At 43.3% G+C, this 22,976-nt stretch overlaps 1 protein-coding gene across 1 annotated transcript; it reads left to right on the plus strand.

The window, feature by feature from the left end:
• Positions 1 to 760: 760 nt before the first annotated feature.
• LOC140856915 (uncharacterized) lies at positions 761 to 1,576 on the plus strand. The gene has a single exon (XM_073255131.1). The coding sequence runs from the start codon at positions 799 to 801 to the stop codon at positions 1,369 to 1,371; it is 573 nt and encodes a 190-aa protein (XP_073111232.1). The 5' UTR covers positions 761 to 798; the 3' UTR covers positions 1,372 to 1,576.
• Positions 1,577 to 22,976: the final 21,400 nt, after the last annotated feature.

Genomic DNA, 22,976 nt, shown 5'->3' on the forward strand with positions numbered 1-22,976 from the left:
CACATCAAGATGCATTTTCTGTAATTGACGCATCCAAAAATCACAAATTTCCTTCCTAATAATTTATTTTTATTATGTCGAAATTGTATTGTAGCCGTCTCATTGGTAATGGCAATTGACACATTCCAGCTCATTGCTGAAAACAGAGCTCCTCGAAATCTTGTATTTGTAATTCTCTTTTAAGCAAACCTCTCCCTATTTTTCAATGATTTATCAATGACTTCGCCAACTGATTGATAATATGGAGAACTTGTTGCTTATATACCATCCTCAGCCAAAAGAAATAATAAATATCAATTTTTTGTGATTGCTACTAAACGCGGCAACTTGACCCATACCAACCCTGTTTTGGACTTACTTTGGCTGCCATCTAACGCCCACACCCCAGTCAGCGGCTTTTACTGATGGAGGTCATTGTTCGGTCCCACTGCATGCATGTAGTTCGGCAGTGGAGTCGTCCGGTAACAAAACTTCGGTTAATATAGTCAACAATGCAGGCACGTCGGTCCGGAAACGAGGCCTGCCGACCAGAAAACCGGAGAATACGAGCACCCTGGTTTAGAAAAAGCTTACAGAAAATCCGCGATCTAATCACCTACCAAGGCAGAAGCTGGAGAAGGATAACGCTGGTCAATTACCACACTCCACTCGTTTCACATAAGGAATCAGGCTATCGCCACGTAAGGCTTGCATGCCTTAGATATTTGTTCGTGCATGCAACTCTATAAATACCCATGCCATCCTCCCCTCTAACCCACAACTCATTCCTTACTACTTCTCGATCTCATATTGACAACCATGGCTAAGACTAAGCTTGTTGCTCTTTCCTTCTTAGTTTTGCTGAGTATCGGCCTCTCCGAGGCAGGCCGAGCGTTGATGTCTTCAGGTGGAAGTGGTGGTGGAGAAGGTGGCGGGGGAGGTGGTGGCTCTGGAAATGGCTCCGGTTCCGGATATGGTTCCGGCTCTGGTTATGGCGAAGGAGGTGGATCCGGGGCTTATGGTGGTGGGTACGGAAGAGGTGGAGGCGGCGGGGGCGGAGGCGGTGAAGGGGGAGGCAGCGGCTCTGGCTATGGGTCAGGAAGTGGGTACGGGTCTGGCTCTGGATATGGCGCCGGTGGAGCGCATGGTGGAGGTTATGGAAGCGGTGGAGGTGGTGGAGGTGGCGGTGGCTCCGGCGAGGGAAATGGAAGTGGAAGTGGATCGGGCTACGGATCCGGCAGTGGGTCAGGATACGGCAAGGGAGGTGGTGCCCATGGAGGTGGTTACGGAAGCGGTGGTGGTGGCGGCGGTGGCGGCGGCTCGGGCTCTGGGTCTGGCTATGGTTCTGGCTATGGGTCAGGATACGGGAGTGGAGGTGGTGGACACCCTTAACTCCTGGGTCTGCAACCGATCGACCGCTTGAAGCCCCTCCTTGTCGTACTCCAAGAGCCGAGTCACTCAATCTTTCTTTCGTGTTTGTTTATTTTGGTTATAGATATTGCTGTAATAAAAAAATGGAGGGGCTTCGGTCTCTAAATTGAAAAAATAATGGTTGTCAACAGCACAATAGTTACCATTACCAGATTTCTTTTCTATACTTTCACTGCCACCTCCGGGCAAAACAACTTAGAACTTCCATGCTTCCAAAACTATTTGATGTGGTTCGCTGAGGCAAAAGATACAAATTATTGCGCCGGTATACTAGTTTTACAGCAACTATAGAGGACGTTTTTTATTTCCCACTACTAGTCAGTCGCGGTGAATATTTAGACAATTTTACGACTCAGTTGTGTGGGAGGAACAAGAAGAATGTCTACAGCTTCTCCATCTGCTACAGTTGTTATTTCACAATTCCCTTCATATGAAGATTTTATGTGCTGTTAGATAGATGTTACTTGGTGTGCGAATAAAGGAACGGTGCACTTGGTGCCTATATGTTCAAATTCTGAGTAGAAGGTTCTTGTAGTATTTCCCATATGCCTTATGTGAAGATGCTGCCAAAGCATCCTTCTTCTAGCTGTGCTTTTTTTCGAAAAAATTATTAGGTAGACTTGTTAAACTATAGGCAAAAATTTTTTATTAGCTTTGGTCGGCTTCTTTTCATCTCACAACCAATGGTAATCAATCATAATTAATGTTGGGTATAAAGTACCCCCGGTCGAAGCATATAAAAACCGATTCCTCCAGGGCTCTTCCGGCTCCCGACCTTATGTGCGACGCCTCTCGAACTCCCTCGCCCGTCCGAACTTCCCCGACAGTGGACTTCTGCGTTCACCCATCGGGCCGCCCCAAAGGCCCTCTGGGCCTCACGGACAATCGGCCTCCTACAGCAGCCGACCATTCCCTGGGTCTCTCTCGGACTTCTTCTGGCCACGGACAACCCTACTTTGAACTTCTTTCGGACTTCGTCGGCATCCGAGCTTTCCCGGACACGAGATTTCTACAGTAACCAGACTCCAGCCAAGTTACTCCGTAGCGAGTGGGCTCTAGACGAACTTCTACGAGCAATCTACTCCGAGCTTTTACTACAAGCAGTTCCAGCTGAGCTTCTGCGAGAGCCGACCTTCTACTACGAGCGGTCTACTTCGAACTCCTACAGCGGGCGATCTACCCCGGATCTCTACTGTAAGCAGATTCCATTCGGGCCTCTACTATAAATAGATTTCTTCCGAACTTCCATTACGGGTAGACTTCAGCCGAGTTCCTTTGAAGCTGGATCCCGAACGAGCTTCTACCTGGGGGCAGGATTCACCGGCCAGGTCATTACTTCGAGCTCCTACGACAATTGATCTTCGATCGAGCTCCAACAATAAGCGACCTCCTTTCGGCCTCCCACGAGAATCAGACTCCGTCCGAGCTTCCACAGCGGATGGATTCCAGACGAGCTTTCGTAACGGACGGACTCCAGCAGCTGAATTTCTACAACGGCCGATCACCCCCGGATCCCTCATACTCCTCCAGCAGGCGAGTCTCTCCAGCGCTATCCGAGGTTCACCACCGGCCGACCTCCTACCAGGCTCCCAGTAAGACCAGACTTCCCCAGCGAACGATCTTCAGATGAGCTTCCACGCCAGGCAGATCCCAGACGGACTTCCCTAGCGATTGGGCTCCTACCGGACTTCGCCAACCGAAAGTCTTCATCCTAGTCTCTACGGTAGATGGTTCTCACCTGTAACCTCAGCGCCCAAGGCCTCCGACCGTAATAGGCTCGTCAGCGACCTCGAAAATGTCCGAGCTTCTCCTGGATCGACGAGATAGAGAGCCATTCTGCTCCTCCAGACATCCCAGCCGAGCTTCAGCTGACAAATCCAAACTCCCTGGCAAGCCATGATGAGGGCCGCTATCCTGCTCCACTCTCTGCAACGGATTCCATGCGGCTCCACCCCTCTCTGACAAGCCACGACAAGAGCTGCCATCCTGCTCCACTCTGCAATGGATTCCATGCGGCTCCACCACTCTCTGACAAGTTCCGACAACAGACACCACTCCACTCTCCGCTACAAGCTCCACGTGGCCCTGAATGACCCCTGACGCCACTACTTTCTGTAACAAACTCCATGCGGCTCTGAGCGGTCCACTACCAAACAGTTACAGACGTCGCTGTCGGTCAGTTATACCCTCCATCTATAAATAAGGATCCCCAGATACGTTCTTCTCTAAGCTGGTAACTCTATCTCGAAACTCTGTCAAAATTTTTGCTCGAGCACTCTATTTCTGTTGAAGCAGAGTACTGACTTGAGCGTCGGAGGATCTTGTCGGAGCACCCCCAACTTCGGTTTAGACTTTCTTTGCAGGTCCCGACGGCGGCCGCGGTCATCCCAGCTCCAGCTTCTTCGACTTCGACAGAATTCTGCACCAACAGAATTGACGCTAGAGGAAGGGTCCTGTGTCTTTGCAGTGCCCTTGTTCTTAAAGGAGTGCTCAACGGGACTGATTCCGGTCGTCTTCTCCGACATCCTCTTCTCTTTCTTATACTAGATCTTCAGCCGATGCCTCCCCATAAAGCATCCACCAGGCGATCCACGGCCCCCGCAGCCAGATCTCAGGCTCCGACCTCGCCTCCGATTTTACAGGCTTGTCCTCCCCCTCTGGCAACAGTGATCGACAGATTCATCCGACGCCAGCCTGAAGGTAGGAAGAATCGATCGAGGGCCCTACCACGATCGGGGCCGTCGAGGAGGGAGGAACAACCTGAAAATCGGCCTCCAATTGGGATCGTCTGCACCATCTCTGGAGAGTCCCAGAAGGGAGCGGCCAGCAGATCGATCGGACCGCCCAAGCGATAAAGAACTGAAGGACCCATAATCTTTACTGAAGAAGACGCCCGAGAGATCCAGTTCCCCCATAACGATGCGGTTGTAGTTTCTTTAAATATTACTGATTATGAGGTACGCCGCATTCTTGTTGATAGTAAAAGCTCGGTTGATATCTTATTTTACGATGCCTTTTCAAAAATATCCATCTCCGACGATCGTTTGGGGCTGATTAGCTCCCCTTTAGTAGGGTTTACCGGCGATGCTATCCCGGTGGAGGGAGTAATAACCTTGACTGTAGTTGCAAATCGATATCCAAAACAATCCAGGGCTCTGATGGATTTTCTGGTGGTGAAGGCGCCGTTAGGCTACAACGCAATTCTCGGCCAACCTGACCTCAACGCCCTCCGGGCTGTAGTATCAACCTACCGTCTGAAATTAAAATTTTCTACTAGCCAGAGGGTCGGAGAAGTCAAGGGAGATCAAGCCCTGGCAAGGCATTGCTACAATATAGCCCTGCAAAGAAGTGGTCAGTCTGACTCCTGTTCGGTTGATGGATTGGACACCCGCGACGACCTGACAGAAGAATGGGGTGGGCCAATGGAAGATCTTGTCTCAATCCCTTTGAATGACGGAAATAAGGAACACATGGTTAAGATCGGCTCCAACTTGGGGAAAGAGGTGCGGGCGCAGCTTATCAATTTTCTGCAAAAGAATGCGGACGTTTTTGCTTGGACTCTGGCAGACATGCCAGGGATCGATGCTGAAGTTATGCAACACCGTCTGGCCGTTGATCCCAAGCACCGACCGACGAAGGAAAAAGTTTGGAGTCATGCGTCAGAGAGACAGGTGGCAATAGCCGAGGAGGTTGATAAACTCCTGAAAATCGGGTTTATCAGAGAGGTCAACTATCCGAGCTGGGTTTCCAATGTGGTCTTGGTTAAGAAGACGAACGATAAATGGAGGATGTGTATAGACTTCAAAAAACTGAATAAAGCCTGCCCGAAGGACAGTTACCCTCTGTCCAGAATTGACCAACTAGTAGATGCAACCTCGGGCCATGAGCTCCTCACCTTCATGGATGCGTTCTCCGGCTACCATCAGATCAGGATGGCGCCAGAAGATGAAGAAAAAATCGCTTTTATTACTAACCATGGCCTTTATTGTTACAGGGTCATATCTTTTGGCCTAAAAAATGTGGGGGCGACATATCAACGGCTAGTGAATAAGATTTTCAAAGAGCAGATCGGCTGCAACATGGAGGTCTACATGGATGACATGCTAGTAAAGAGCAGATCTTCGATGAACCACGGCGCCGACCTTGAGAAAACCTTCAGCACCCTTCAAAAGTACAAGATGAAGCTGAACCCAGCCAAATACGCTTTTGGAGTAGCCTCAGAAAAATTTCTGGGCTTCATGGTATCGGGGCGCGAGATTGAGGCAAATCCAGAAAAGATTCACGCCATTCAGGAGATGACCGCCCCGAGGTCAATAAAGGAGGTTCAGCACCTCATCGGAAAAGTAGCGGCTCTAAATCGCTTCATCTCGAGATCGATCGAGCGATGCCTATCTTTCTTTCGGACCCTCAAGCAGCCCAAAAACTTCTGTTGGACCGTTGGATGTCAGCAGGCATTCGAAGAGCTGAAGAACTACCTCGGCTCATCACCATTATTGGCAAAGCCCGAGCCTAGAGAGAAATTATTCTTATACCTGACGGTTTCCCTCGTGGCCCTCGCTGCAATTCTGATTAAGAAAGAAGCAAAAATTCAACGGTCGATCTACTACATAAGTCGAGTATTGAGAGACGCTGAAATCAGGTATACTAAGTTAAAGAAACTAACTTACGCCTTGTTGATTGCAGCTCGAAGGCTCCGATCTTACTTTCAAGGACACACCATAACACTGCTCACCGACCAGCCGATCAAGGTGGTTCTGTATCGAGCGGATGCCTCTGGGAGAATCGCGAAATGGACAGTCGAGCTCACGGAGTTCGACATCAACTATCGACCTCGGCCAACAATCAAAGTCCAGATATTAGTGGACTTCATGGTGGAATGCACTATCCCAGAAGAGGCCGAACTTGGACAAGATGAAGCCGATAATCCAGGGCTCCGGCCGAACTCCCCCGAAGAAAGAGCCGATTCCCCCAGTGGTTCTTAGGCCCTCTACGTGGATGGTTCCTCCAATATGTCAGGCGCAGGTGCGTGCCTGATCTTGATCAGTCCAGATAGAATTATCGCGGAGTATGCACTGCGCTTCGAGTTCCCCGCAACAAATAACAGAACAGAATATGAAGCTTTGATCACGGGACTGAAGGTCGCCAAAGAATTAGAAGTGGATCGGCTTCAAGCCTACAGTGATTCTCAATTAGTAGTAGGACAGGTCAGTGAAAATTATGAAGCTCGGGAGGACAGTATGGCTGGATATCTCGAAAGGGTAAGGGAGATCATCCCTACCTTCGGCAGCTTCAACATCAAGCAGATCCCGAGATCGAAAAATATCAGGGCCGACCTTCTCTCCAAGTTGGCTACGCTGGCTCTGACCGAACTACCTAAAGGGGAGGACAGTATGGCTAGATATCTTGAAAGGGTAAGGGAGATCATCCCTACCTTCGGCAGCTTCGACATCAGGCAGATCCCGAGATCGAAAAATGCCAGGGCCGACCTTCTCTCCAATTGGCTACGCTGGCTCCGGTCGAACTACCTAAAGAAGTCTTCTTCGAGGTTCTGAAGCGTCCAAGCATGGAAGAATCACAGACTGTGATGGAGATCAGCTATGAACCCAGTTGGATCAACCCACTAGTTACATACCTCAAGGACGGGGTTCTTCCTCCTGATGCAAAAGAGGCTTGGAAGCTTAAGAATCAGGCCTCCTGATATATCCTCTACGAAGGCAAGCTATACAAGAGATCGTACTCCTTGCCCCTCTTGAAATGTCTCCGACCTTTCGAAGCCGACTTCGCTTTGAGGGAGGTACATGAGGGGGTCTGTGGAAGTCACATGGGGGCCAGATCTTTATCCCATAAGCTGCTCCGACAAGGTTATTACTGGCCTACCATGTACCATGACTCCGTCGAATATGTTCGAAGATGCGACCGGTGTCAGAGATATGCCAATATACAAAGGCAACCTGCCTTCGAACTTACACCATTGAGTGCCCCATAGCCGTTCGCGCAATGGGGGATGGATATCCTCGGACCTTTTTTCATGACATCAGGGTAGCGGAAGTTCCTCTTGGTGGTGATAGACTATTTCACCAAGTGGGTCGAAGCTAAACCTTTGGCAAAAATCATGGAAGCTAAAGTGCAGGACTTCGTCTGGAAGTCGATTGTATGTAGGTTCGGCTTACCCAGAACCCTCGTTACTGATAACGGACGATAATTTGCTGGGCAAAGTTTGCTGAATTTTGTGAGGACCTAAACATCTCCCACAACTTCACTTTAGTGGCCCATCCTTAGGCAAATGGTGAGGCCGAGGTGACCAACAAGACTCTGTTGCAGGGCATCAAAGCGAGACTTGAAAAGGCAAAAGAAACTTGGGCAGACGAGCTCTATCATATATTGTGGGCATACCGGACTACTCAGAGATTGCCCACGGGGGAGACCCCCTTTGCCTTAGCTTTCGGGACAGAGGCCGTGATCCCAATAGAACTCAAGCTTCCGTCAGCATGAGTCATGGCGTTCGACGAACGGCGCAACCCACAGGATCTCAAGGCCAACCTCGACTTGTTAGAAGAAAAGTGGAAGACGACTCAAGTTCGGATGGTGGCTTACAAACAGAAAGTAGCCCGCTACTACAACTCCCGGGTCAAAAGCAAAGTCTTCAGAGCAGGGGACCTGGTGTTACGGCGAGCCGCTGCCTCACAACCTCAGAATCAAGGAAAACTTGCCCCAAACTGAGAAGGCCCGTATGAAGTCAAGGAGGTAGTCCAGCCCGAAACATACTATTTAAAAGAGCTAGGAGGAGCAGAGCTTCCGCGATCATAGAACTCGAAAAATCTACGAATATATTACCAATAGCTTCGTCTTAAATAAAAGTTTCATATCTGCGTATTTTTCTTTTAGTATGAGTTTATAACGACAGAAAATAACTCTCTCATGCAATTGAAATTAAGCATGTTAGGAACAGGAGGAGAACCTCATCCTAACATGAGCAAAGTCGAAGGCTCGATTTTCTAAAAGACTGGATGGGGGGAGAGGCCCTTACAACGGTCCTTATGTGCCCCCACAGCCTTATTAGGAACAGGAGGAGAACCTCGTCCTAACATGAGCAAAGTCGAAGGCTCGATTTCCTAAAAGATCGGATGGGGGGAGAGGCCCTCACAATGGCCCTTATGTGCCCCACAGCCTTGTTAGGAACAGGAGGAGAACCTCATCCTAACATGAGCAAAGTCGAAGGTCCGATTTTCTAAAAGATCGGATGGGGGGAGAGGCCCTTACAACGGCCCTTATGTGCCCCCACAGCCTTGTTAGGAACAGGAGGAGAATCTCGTCCTAACACGAGCAAAGTCGAAGGCCCGATTTTCTAAAAGATCGGGTGGGGGGAGAGGCCCTCACAACGGTCCTTATGTGCCCCCACAGCCTTGTTAGGAACAGGAGGAGAATCTCGTCCTAACATGAGCAAAGTCAAAGGCCCGATTTTCTAAAAGATCGGATGGGGGGAGAGGCCCTCACAACGGCCCTGATGTGCCCCCACGGCCTTGTTAGGAACAGGAGGAGAACCTCATCCTAACATGAGCAAAGTCGAAGGCTCGATTTTTTAAAGATCGGATGGGGGGAGAGGCCCTCACAACGACCCTTATGTGCCCCCACAGTCTTGTTAGGAATAGGAGGAGAACCTCATCCCGACACGAGCTGAAACCGATTGTCAGGAACAAGGGCAGGACCTCATCCCGACGCAAACAAAGACTCGGTTGATCGACAAAGAGGAAAGCTTCCTCAACGACACTTCTACGCTTTCACGACCCCGTTAAGAGCAGGGGGAAAACCCTCACTCAAACACGAAAGAGAAAGAAAAAGATGAAAAAAGAAAAGCCGACGAACTACTTCTACGACAAATGAAAACAAACTACATCAAAGACATAAGGAACTTCGTCTCAATCGGAGAGAACCTTACATTGGCCGAGGATAAATCGACCTCCTCAAAGTAACGAAAAGTTCGAACCTCCGAGCTCGAGCATCGAGAGAAAGCGTCAAACTCAAATGGCCTCGAAAGAACCTACAGTCATAAACCAAAAGGTGAATCGATGCTGCAACGACGGAGAACCTCCGAACAGCGTCGACATCGAACCCGACGAAAGACAAAAGGAGTCCGGTAAATAATCGGTTAATACCAGGCCATAGTTTTCGCTGCCTCACGATGATGGTGAGCATGACCTTTTTTCTGAGATCAGGTTCCCCCTCACAGTGACGGTAGGCATGACCTTCTTCCTGAGGTCAGGTTTCCCTTCACGATGACGCGCACCAGGAAGCCCTCGCGGTCGAGGATGTGCCATAAGTGCGGGCTCTGGGCCATCAAGGCGAAACATTGCCGGATCTGTCTCTTCTACCCTCACCTTCTTCGCCAACCCGGAAGTTGCAGCGTCTTTCCGCTCGTGAGCTTTCAGGCTCTGGGCTAACATCAGAGCCGTATCTGCGCCCATATCTGCAACGAAGGAAGACCAGCGCAGTCTACAAACGGGGCCGCAGAGGCAGAGAAGGTTTTGAGGCTAACCCAAGTTGGTCTGAGGGATGTAGGGGTACAGAGATGAAGATGACTCAACGAACGCCTAAAGCCAGGAAGGAAGGACTGAAGAAGCCCCCACACAAAGTGAGATCCCCAAAGAGGGAAGGTAGGTTTAAATAAGCGATGGGGTCTGGTGCAATAATGACTGCAAGACTCCTCAGACCAGTCCATGACCGTCGCGTGGCCCACTCACCGTGGCAAGCGGCTAGAGGTGGCCGACAATTAGTAAAACTATTATGGCACCATACCTGGGACTGCGCTCCGACGGAAATTCCAAAAAGAAGAAATCTTTTCTGAAAAGGCTCTAGTACCAGCGCACCGAACGTCAAAATATCTGGCAACCGCTGAGTACGAAAATCGAAGAGAGCAGCTTCGGTCGTGAGAATCTCTCTATACTTTCTTCATTCAGAACCCGAACTCGGAAGTAGGGGGACCGGTGTTGGGTATAAAGTACCCTCCGATCGAAGCTTATAAAAATCGATCCCTCCAGGGCTCTTCCGGCTCCCGACCTTATGTGCGATGCCTCTCCGAACTCCCTCGCCCGTCCGAATTTCCCCGACAGTGGACTTCTGCGTTCACCCACCGGGCCGCCCCAAAGGCCCTCTGGGTCTTACGGACAGTCGGCCTCCTACAGCAGCCGACTATTCCCCGGGTCTCTCCCAGACTTCTTCTGGCCACGGACAACCCTACTTTGAACTTCTTCCGAGCTTCGTCAGCATCCGAGCTTCCCCGACCATGAGATTTCTACAGTTACCAGACTCCAGCCAAGTTACTCCGTAGCGAGTGGGCTCTGGACGAACTTCTACGAGCAATCTACTCCGAGCTTTTTCTACGAGCAGTTCCAGCTGAGCTCCTGCGAGAGCCGACCTTCTACTACGAGCGGTCTACTCCGAACTCCTACAGCGGACGATCTACCCCAGATCTCTACTGTAAGCAGATTCCATTTGGACCTCTACTGTAAACAGATTTCTTTCAAACTTCTATTACAGGTAGACTTCAGCCGAGTTCCTTTGAAGTCGGATCCCGGACGAGCTTCTACCAGGGGGCAGCATTCACCAGTCAGGTCGTTACTCCGAGCTCCTACGACAATTGATCTTCGATCGAGCTCCAACAATAAGCGACCTCCTTTCGGCCTCCCACGAGAATCGGACTCCGTCCGAGCTTCCACAGCGGATGGATTTCGGATGAGCTTTCGTAACGGATGGGCTCCAGCAGCTGGATTTCTACAATGGTCGATCGCCCCCGGATCCTCCATACTCCTCCAGCAGGCGAGTCTCTCCAGCGCTATCCGAGGTCCATCACCGGCCGACCTCCTACCAGGCTCCCAGTAAGATCGGACTTCCCCAGCGGACGATTTTCAGATGAGCTTCCACGCCAGGCAGATCCCAGATGGACTTCCTTAGTGATTGAGCTCCTACCGAACTTCGCCAATCGAAAGTCTTCATCCTAGTCTCTACGGTAGATAGTTCTCACCTGTAACCTCAGCGCCCAAGGCCTCCGACCGCAGTAGGCTCGTCAGCGACCTCGAAAATATTCGAGCTTCTCCTGGATCGACGAGACAGAGAGCCATTCTATTCCCCCAGACATCCCAGCGGAGCTTCAGCTGACAAATCCGAACTCCCTGGCAAGCCATGACGAGGGCCGCTACCCTGCTCTACTCTCTGCAACGGATTCCACGCGGCTCCACCCCTCTCGGACAAGCCACGACAAGAGTCGCCATCCTGCTCCACTCTGCAGCGGATTTCATGCGGCTCCACCACTCTCTGACAAGTTCCGACAATGGACACCACTCCACTCTCCGCTACAAGCTCTACGTGGTCCTGAACGACCCCTGACGCCACTACTTTCTGTAACAAACTCCATGCGGCTCTGAGCGGTCCACTACCAGACGGTTACAGGTATCGCTGTCGGTCAGTTATACCCTCTGTCTATAAATAAGGACCTCCAGATACGTTCTTCTCTAAGCTGGTAACTCTATCTCGAAACTCTGCCAAAATTTTCGCTCGAGCACTCTATTTCTGTTGAAGCAGAGTACTGACTTGAGCATCGGAGGGTCTTGCTGGAGCATCCCAACTCCGGTTTAGACTTTCTTTGCAGGTCCCGACGACGGCCGCGGTCATCCCAGCTCCAGCTTCTCCGACTTCGACGGAATTCTGCACCAACAATTAACAATCAGTGAAGCATCAGGTGATGTGTGGAGTTTTTATTGGCTTTGCTTGCGATAAAATAAGTCTACCTAATAATCTCCTTTTTCAGTAATCTGTAATTGATGCTGAAGGCCCTTTTAAATGCATGGTCATTGGCTCTACATCATGCATTATCTATGTTGGAAGATTTTTGTAATTTGCATCCTATTTTTTCATCTAATCTCTCATATCGATAGAAAACAAAGTTCTATTACGCATTCGCTAGTCATATGTCCCATAAATCATAATTTTTTTAGATCATGGGATTACATTCCTGAATTTCTTTCATTGCTATAAGTTTATTGTAACAAAATTTTTCAGCAATGAATTGCATCGGTGCTTTTAACAAAAAAACAGAAAAAAAAAAGAAGAAAAAGACAATATTCTTTGTGAAGGTTCACGATGATAAATGGCCATCACAGTTCACCATGATCAAAAAAAAAAAAATTTCGATTGGACCTGGTCCTTGGCTGAGCTAATGGACCCGTCCAACCATAAAAAAATACGGCCAACCATAGAGAAATAAAAAAGAAGAGGGAAAATGGAGATGGTGCGTCTCTTTCTTCATGTTGTTTGTGCTTGGACGCGTCCACTAGCTCAGCCATAGACCTGGTTCAACTAAAAATCTGGTGATCATAGGTTATCTATGCATCATGAGAAGCATCGCTATACCATTATGATCATGGACATATTCCTTTTCTTCAAGACTGTGACTAGATGGTATTGCTATACCATTATCGCTCCCCTAAACTATAGAATTGAATATGTCATGGAAAAACAGATCATGTCAAAACTATTTCATCATAGATTTCACAAAGATATATAAGCATCGCTTATGGCATTAAATGGGATCCAATCTGAGCTTGACGTTGTTCCGTTCACTAAAGAGATCGATGTTGGATGACCCATTTGTGATCAGAACCTCCTAACCTGCTTAAAGTAGGTTGGTTGCAATTTGGATCATAAATTGCCACCTCTAAATTGATTTTTCCCTCGAATTACTAGCATTTTATGTCCCTGCCCCTTGGTTTTAATGACCTCTTTACACATTTGATCCCAAATCCATGTCTACATGCGTAGAAAAGGGTAACTATGAAAAAAAATCCATCATAATTGAGTATAAAATACACGCCTAATTGTATGCAAAGGACTATTCTTCGAAAAAGAAATAGAAAAATTGCACAAGGTATCAAGCAGAAAATGGTCAGCATTGACAGTTTAATAATGATCACTCATACAGGAATAGTTGGATTCCAATCACAAAGTAAATTGTAGTCATCAAATTATGTAATTTTATTACAAACTTCTTTTGCAAACATCTCTACTAGATGGAGAAAAATGCATTATGTGCCATAGTGCACTTAACCTGCAAGAAACAAGGCAATGCTTATGCTTACTAATTTACTATGCTGGAAGTACTTGGGGTGCTGCATTAATTGCCTACCAAAACCATGGAAGAGTGCTGTTTAGCTGGCTGATTTTTCATCACTTGTCTTTTTTGAGTGGAAAAAAAAAATCCCTCAGAGCTATATATATTAATTTAATATTAATAATTATATAATTATCTGAGATAGTAATTTAGAGTGATTTCAGGATCAAACATCTGAGAGAATAGAGGATGAGTACAAAAGAGAGGTAGAAGAGGCTAGCAAATCCAGCAAATTCATTTTATCGGTATTTCTCCGATCAAGACTCTTGGTGGTTAACAGGTTCATTCTCTTGTGTAGAGGATCCAACTACCCATAAGTTTCTCAAATTTGAGGTGTGCACGTGTATTCATTTTAGTTCTTCAAACAGCTTTGAGTTTTTTTTACCCTTTTAGGCCCTTGGTTCTCATTGTCTATTCTTCAAAGACCTGGATAGATTTCTTTCCTATTTCCAAAACAGAGTATGCTTCAAATAGAAAGATTCAGTTATTTTGTTCTTTCCAAATCAACCAGTGTGATGTAAGGAGAAGAGAAATGGAGGCTCTACCTCATTTTTTGTCAGAAAATAATTTAATCCAATCCTTTCAAACTTGAGAGATACTGTTTGAGAGCCGTGGATAGCACAAACCTTGGGTTACCAATGTCCATAAAGTTGTAAAATAAGGATAAGACAGAAGAAGGTGGTCAATGGTTTCATTGCTCCTATAACAAAGGTGACACAGCTACACGACCTGCACTTCTTTTTTGTTTGGATTTTCAGCTGTCAAAATTTTATCGTGGAAGGTCAGCCAGCCAAAAACCTCAACTTTCTCAGGAAGTGACAGTGATCATAGTGTCTGTCCAATTGCCTGGTGAACTCCTCCATCAATCAGGAATAAGTAATAATTTTTGATCGAGTACTTTGCTGTTTTACTCCATTTTCATAATCTTTTATCTTCTTCCTCTGATAGATTTGTGTATGACAAATATTCGATAAGTTTGATTTATTCTTCAGTGGAAGCAAAGCTGAGCGGTCGGCTAAAGTTTGAGAGCCGGTCCTTGTTAGAGAGGAAGCCATTAATGCTGGTTCGAGGATTGATTGCAAGAGCATGAAGATTCAGCAGGAGAGAGTTTAATGGCCTATCTTTTAACCAGGTATCATGCTAGAAGGATGTGTTCTTCTCATTACCTATCATTGAAGTGGTAAAATTTGAAAGATGTCACCAAATTTGATGACACCCCTCCAAAATGGTAAAGCACCTATGCAAGATATGCTGAGAGGTAATAACTATAACCTAGATCTGTAGTAGATGCTCTGTATTAGATTCTTCTAGGTCTTCCATGCCGAGAGAAGAAGTTCCACCACCATTTCATAACCAGAGATTGATTTAGGATTTTGAGGTTTCTAATCCCCAACCCTCCCATGCATTTTGGACGACAAACCATTGACTAATTTGCAAGGGATTTGGTTCTTCCATAGTGTTCACCTCCTCCCCACAAAAAGTTCCTACAGGTAGTGTTGATTTTCTGTAACACCGATTGTGTGAGAAGGAAGACTGACATCCAGTAGACTGGTATAACATTGAGCACTAAACTTATAAGTGTTCTTTGACCAGCTATAGATGGGACTTTTGACTTCCATCCGGCCAGCTTCTTATCCAATTTTTCCAGTATGAAGTTTCAATTGTGTGCGCACCTTCAAGGATGAGCTATGGAGGGATATGCCTAGATAATCAACCAGTAGCTGACTAGCAGAACTTCCAAGCATCCGGGCGAAGGAAGTTGTTTCTTTTGGTGGCAAACCTAGTCTAATAACACTGGATTTGTTGAAGTTAATTCTCAAACCTGTGAGAAGTTCAAAGAAGTATAGGATAATTTTTAGAATGTTGACATTCTTCTTCATGGCCTTGTAAAAAATGATTGTGTCATTTGAAGAAAAAATGGGTATTTCAAAGCATGTATTTTTAAAATTTTACAGTAGAATAATAAAAGATTAAATATTTTAATTTTCTAAATATGTCTTAGATCATATCTAAACTATCAATAAGAATCTATGATATAAAAAATTTATATATAAAATATGATATAAAACAGAAAACTGTATCAATCACATCAATGCCCTGAATCTGATCCAACCTTTAGATCATATTGGTTGAGTTCAGAACTCATCACCTTTTCGCAGGTCGATGATCTCCACTGTTGGTAAGCATGATATGAAGCTCTCACTGATATCGAGTAGCCACACAGATCGTTCGATCTCTACAGATCATCCACTTGAAGCTCTGATCGGATCTTCCTTCGTGGGAGTGCTAGCTCGCGTCGAAGATTCTGGATGGCTGATTCAAGCTCCTTTCTTTGGATCTTTCGAACTCTTTTAGATCAAAAAATGAAGCTTTACGAAAAGGTGATGGTGTAAAAGATTGGACAAGACTCACTCTTGTATTTTCTTCTTACAAAATCTAGAGTTGAAACCCTAGAACCCACAGCTCACGCTCGAGAGGAAGAACACTTTTTCTGTTTCTTATGCATGGAAGCCCAACCCACTCTCAACTTTTCACATCTCTACTCTCAGATTTCTTACACCAAAAATCATTCTTAATCTCTCACAAAATTGATCTCCTTTTAAGGTTGGCATTCCATGAAAGATAAAGATAAGAAAGAGATAGTTTCAGTTCAAATTCAAACGTTAGTTGATCCTTATCACCAATTCAAATCAAATTTAAATTAAATTTTGAATCAAACTTTATCCTTATCTTATGAACTCAGAGAGGGATTGACCAACATCAGAATGGTATAAAAAATCTCATGCAAAAATACTTTATGCGTGGAGAAAAATGGTAGCGTGAAGAGGAGAGTCCAACTCAATTTGGACTCTAGATTTTCATTCAAATTCAAATCCATTTGAATTCAAATTTAAATCAACCAATTTCTAATTCAAAAAAAATTAGATGAGGATGTGAAAAAAGCTTCTGGGTATGAGAAAAATTATGTAAAAATATTTTTCATGTGAAGAATAAGAGGGCATAGAGAAAGGAGCTGTAAGGGATTTGAATTCAAATTATTTTCTCATCCAATTAGATTCTTAATCCAACCAAATTAAGTTAAATCCAATTAGATCACTAAACCTAATCTAATTAGGTAGTAAATAACTTTAATTAAATCTTAATCAAATCAAAAATTAATCGAGCTCAAGTCTTGATCATATCAAGAATCGAATATCCTTAGCGATTAGGTCATCTCATAACCTAATCGGACAAACCAAATTGAATCCAATTCAATTAGATTTGATCCAAAATTCAATGCTCAATCAAATTAAATTAATTAACAATCTAATTACTAATCAATCCTCCTACAATTCATCAACAATTAGCAAATTGATTTATTATAACTTTTGCATAGGATTAATCATCAATCGAATTGAATGTTTTATCCTGAAATAATTCTTAATCGTTGTTCAGCCATATGATCAGTCAAAAATTTCTTTTGAATATGATCCCATAGGTTCGAACCAAAGATGGTAGTATAAGAACAATCTTTCTATACCAATCAAAGTGACCCTCTAGCAATGATATCCGATGTTCGGATAGGTCGAAAGATTGTAAAGTATCATTCAAGAATCTATTGGTATATGGTTACCATATAATTCATCTCTTTGATCCAAATGCTCAAGGTGACTTAGGGTTTAACTGTCAATCCTGATATGGTCATCTATATTGTATTTCAATTTTCAAAATCCATCATATGGATTACCTCGGTCAAGATTTTACTGAATTGAAACACACTGATACATTAACTCCTACTTATTCGGAAGGATCAATTCCATCTTGACTCACACACTGACTTCGTAAGTACTTGACTGTGTCCAAAAATTTTTCATCATTGAATTAAAAATTCAAGTAGTTTGGAACCAAAGCACAGTGAGTTACTTGTAAGTCATTGTGGTGATTTCAGGTCGGAGAGACACTTATACCCATATCCTTCGTGAGCTACTCTTGACAGCAGAGTGCTCAGTAATTGATCATGTTCAGTGAGATGTACTCCTACGTCTCACTTGCATGTCATGTCAGTGTCTCCATACTCTTTGGTTAAGAGGACAACCAACATACATGGCACACAATGACCTACACTAAATATAGCTATCATCCTAATAGTAGTATATCATTTGATCGTAAACTTAAGATTTAAGGACTAAATGATATATCCTCCTATATCGAATCAAATAGTCCTAAGGACTTCATCACATAACATGAGTTCAAAATAAGATGTATACAGTAATAAAAAAATCAAATAATATTTATTAATTTAATAATTCATATATAATTATAATAATAAGCTCAACCATCAACAGACTGACGATTGATTTTGGGATATAATTTTCAACAACTCTCACTTGGACTAAAGCCAATCAGTACAGTATTGTATATCCATCTTTGATTTGTAGTTTTCGAACTCCTTGACACCGAGGGTTTTAGTAAATGGACCGATCAGATTTCTTTTTTTATCGATCTTCTGAAGCTCGACGTCATCTCGATCCATGATCTTTCAGATCAGGTGGTAGTGGCGCAGAATGTGCTTGATCTGCTAATGTGATTTCGATTTCTTTGCTTGAGCAACGGCACTAATACTATCGCAGTACAATAAGATGGGGCCATCAAGAGAGGGTGCCACTCCGAGCTCATTGATGAACTTCTATAACCACATAACTTCTTTTGTAGCATCAGATACCGCGATAAATTCTGTCTCGCAAGTAGAGTCGGCCACAGTGTGCTGCTTGAAATTTTTCCAACAGATTGCTCCACCGTTCAGGGTATATCCCGACATGCTCGTGCTATCATCATGATTCGACTAAAAATTGAAGGCTGTAAACTCCATAAGTTTTAAGTCAGATTTTTCATAGATAAGCCATTGATCCTTAGTATTTCTTAAATTCTTAAGGATAATCTTTACGACCTTTCAGTGATTCTCACTTGGATCGGACTGGTATCTGCTCACTAGTTCTAGTGAGTATGCCACATCTGATCGTGTACATATCATGACGTACATAATAGATCCCACTGTCGAAATATATAGAATTTAACTCATATGCTCTCTTTCTTGAGGAGTTGTCGAACAATCACTCTTCGAGAGAGAAATTCCTTAGCCTATCAGAAGATAACCTTTTTTGAAATTTTTCATGTTGAATCTTTTCAGCACAGTATCAATGTACGTCGATTGAGATAATCCAAGCAACCTTTTAGATCTATCTCTATAGATCTTCATCCCAAGGATGAAGGATGCTTCTCCGAAGTCTTTCATAGAGAACTGTGATGACAATTAAACTTTTAGTCATTATAATATAGGGATGTCATTCTCGATTAAGAGAATATCATCAACATACAAAATAAAAAATACTATTATAGAGTTATTAACCCACTTGTATATGCAGAGTTCCTCTCCATTCTTAATAAAGCCATACGTTCTGATCACTTTATCAAAACATATGTTCTAACTTCGAGATGTCTGCTTAAGTCCATAGATGGACCTCTGAAGCTTGCACATCTTAGACTCATCTGTGGATATGAAACCTTCAGGTTATATCATATACACCTCTTCTTCTAGCTCTTCATTTAGGAAGGCTGTTTTCACATCTATTTATCTGATTTCATAGTCCAGATGTGTCATTATCGCAAGTATGATCTGAATGGACTTGAGCATTGCCATAGCAGAAAATATCTCATCATAGTCAATACCATAATGCTAACGATAATCCTTGACAACCAGACGGGCTTTATAGGTCTCCACCTTTCCGTCTATACCCTTCTTCTTTTTGAAGATCCACTTACACTCTATGAATTTTATCTCTTCAGATAGATCAATCAATGTCTATACATTGTTGACTTTCATAGACTCTATTTTAAATTTCATGGCTTTCAGCCACTTATTGGAGTCAAACCTCTGCATCGCATCCATATAGGTGATCGGATCCTTATTGTTCTCATCGAGTTGAACTGGATCCCCATCCTGAACTAAGAAACCATAGTATCTATCCAGTTGATGCGGTACTCCTGGATCTCCTTAAAGATGTTTCTATAATAGATTTCAAATTTGATCTAATCAAGTCTGACTCTATGGGTTTACTAGATTGTATTGATTCTTCTACTGATCGAATTTTATAAAGTTCAATCTTTCAGGTATTAGCTTCTTCACTAAGGAACTCTTTTTCTAAAAATACTGGCCTATTGCTGACGAACACCTTCTGTTCGTCAGCAAGGTAGAAGTAATATCCCTTCGTCTCTTTTGGATATCCTACAAATAGACACTTGTCAGACCTAAGTCTAAGCTTGTTAGTTTTCAAACATTTGATATAAGTCGGATATCCCCAAATCTTAAGGTGAGAGAGTACTGACTTATGTCCTGTCCATATCTCATGTGGTATTTTACTTACAAACTTACTCAAAATTTTATTTAAAATATAACAAATTGACTCAAGTGTATATCCCCCAAAAGAGATCGACAGATTTGCTAAGTCCATCATGGATCGAACTATGTCTAACAGAGTTTGATTCCTCCTTTCTGATACACCATTATGCTATGGTGTTTTAGAAAGAATCTATTGTGAGAGAATTTTATTCTTTTCTAAGTACATCAGAAACTCACTGGAGAGGTATTCTCCTTCTTGATCAGATCGAAGAATTTTAATATTCTTTTCAGTTCATTTCTCTAGTTCATTACAGAATCGTTTGAACATTGCAAATAATTTTGACTTATGTGTCATTAAGTAGACGTGCTCATACCTTGATAGATCATTTATAAATATAATAAAATAATAATATCCACCTCTGATACTACTATTCATCAATCCATATATACTAGTATGTATCAGTCCTAAAACTTCACTGGCTCACTCATCTTTTTCAGTAAAAGATGACTTGATCATTTTTTCAAAAAGACAGGACTCACAGGTTGGGAGTGATTCACAATTACTGACTTTGAGAATTTTTTGTTGTGTCAACCTGTTTATTCTATTCTTGTTAACATGATCTAATCTACAATGCCAAAGATAGATATCGGAGACATCACTAATTCTAGGATGTTTGCTGGACGTGTACATTACACTAATAAGTTGTGACAATATGTAAATATCATTGTTTAGCTATCCATTCATCACATTAATACCATTCATCATGATATTAAAATTATTTTTTTATTAAAATTTTATAACCGTACATGGCCAAAAGATCTATAGAAATAATATTCAATAAAAAGGAAGGACAAAGGTGACATTCATTTAGAACAATTACATTAGACTTGAATACAAGCTTAAAGTCTCTAATGCTAGAACTGAAATTGGTCTTCCATCTCCAATATTAAGAAACCTTTTGCCTTCTTCAAATCTCCTACTGACCTGTAGACCCTACAACGAATTACAAATATTAAAAAGACTTTTGGTATCTAATATCCAGGTAGTAGAATCACAAATTGAGAAATTACAAGGTGTTATCATATAATTATCTTGTCCAGCAATAATTTGCTTCTTTCTTGGCCTGTTCGGATCCAGAGCGGCAACGTATTGAGGATAATTTTTCTTCTAGTGCTCCTGCTTCTTACAGTAGAAGCATTCTGCCTGACTCTGGTCGGTCTTGGATTTCTTGATTTATTAGGACTTGCATGCCCTAGCACTTTGCATCTTTTTCTTGTTCTTCTTCTCTTTCTTAAAGGATTGATGTTCAGAAGAAGATCCTCCAACAACATTCACCGACTCCTTGTAGAGCTGGTGATCATTCTCAAAGTTCTACAGCAACCTCAATAAATCATGATAGTTGACTGCAGACTTTATTTTTTGAAAATGAGTAAGAAAAAGGAGGTAGGACTTGGATAGAGAGTTCAGAATAGCATCTTTCTCCAACTGCTCATGCAGAAAAAATTCAAGCTTACTTAGGTGTTCAATCATCTCGATCATGTACAATACATGATCAGTAACTGATGCTCCTTCTCTCATTCGAGCATTGAAGATGGCACAACTAGTCTTATGCCTCTCAAAGTCATCGGGTGTACCAAAGAACTCGTTCAATATTTGCAACATATACTGTGGCAGAGCATTCTTGAAACGACGGCTGAACTCATCATTCATTACCGCCAGTATAATACAACGAACCGTAGTTTGATCGTTGAGCCACTTCTGATAAGTGTCTCTGACTGTGCTACGTACGTTCGGAGTTGGCTCCTTGGGTACCAGATCTGTCAACATATACATGATCCGTTCGTGCTCCAGGATAATTTTGAGCTTTTGATACCAGCTATCAAAATTTGATCCCATCAGTTTATCACTATCTAATAGTGATCGGAGCAACAAGGTGGTGGCCATAACTGTAAAAGAAAAATCAGAACCCAATTAGTATACGAATTGATTAAGCTTAAAGATATAGATTTTAGTCTAAAGATTCTCTCACTATTTTATTCGAATTGATAGTCTTTATCTCTAATTTGAGGAATTACACTAATTTCTTAGTGGATACTAGAATTCACATGGACCGCACATGGATCCGAGTATGGCTCAGCCAATCTTTGTGCACCCATGGATAGGTTCTTAACTAATTATTTTATCAAATAATTTTTAGTATTCAATTTTGCCCCAGGCACCTCTTCAGTAGGTATGTGATGCCTCCACTGAAAGTTCGGTTAGGTTCAACTATTAATATATCAAAATTTAGTGCATCTAACAAACGAGTGATCAGGTCTGAGTGTGGCTCGACCAACTTGACCATTATCAGAAAGACACAACTAAATCAATATATTATGAATGATAATTTCGATAGCCAGATGAGTACCAGACATGTGGCACCTCCAATGATCATTGAAACTGTTAGACTCATTATCATCCAACTTAATGGGAGGCTATGATCTAGTTATCACCATAACTAATTCATTTTTAGAGACCTAATAATTTTAGAGGATTTAATTAGTTGAATTGAGAGAAGAGAAAAGACTTGATCAATTAATCTTAATCCTCTCACTGACTTCATCAAGTCAGATTAAAGAAGATTAGGCAAAAGCTGGTCCAGTCCATCAGTCATAAATTCTTCCACTGACTTTATCAAGTCATGAAGAGGACTCAAGACAAGTTGAACTAGGGGCACCTGAATCAGTCATATTGATTTTCTAGTTAGCATGGGTCAACTCCAATCATTAAGTTATCTAACCAAAATATGATTTTTCATATTCATCAGATAAATGAGATCGGTGGGAGGGATATGCCATTAACTCGACATAGACTCAATCTATGCAAATAGCTCTCAATTAATGACCACCCATCAAAGCTGCCATACTTTCTTTAGACATCAACTGGTTAGTCATTTTTAATTTGATTAATTTATAAACTTGAATTCGACCACAGAGCTATGATCAAAGTTCATACTGGTCTAATCAAAGATATAGACTTCACCAACTACA

This window comes from Elaeis guineensis, chromosome 4 (assembly GCF_000442705.2).
Source record: "Elaeis guineensis isolate ETL-2024a chromosome 4, EG11, whole genome shotgun sequence".
In the NCBI taxonomy this organism is placed as follows: Eukaryota; Viridiplantae; Streptophyta; class Magnoliopsida; order Arecales; family Arecaceae; genus Elaeis; species Elaeis guineensis.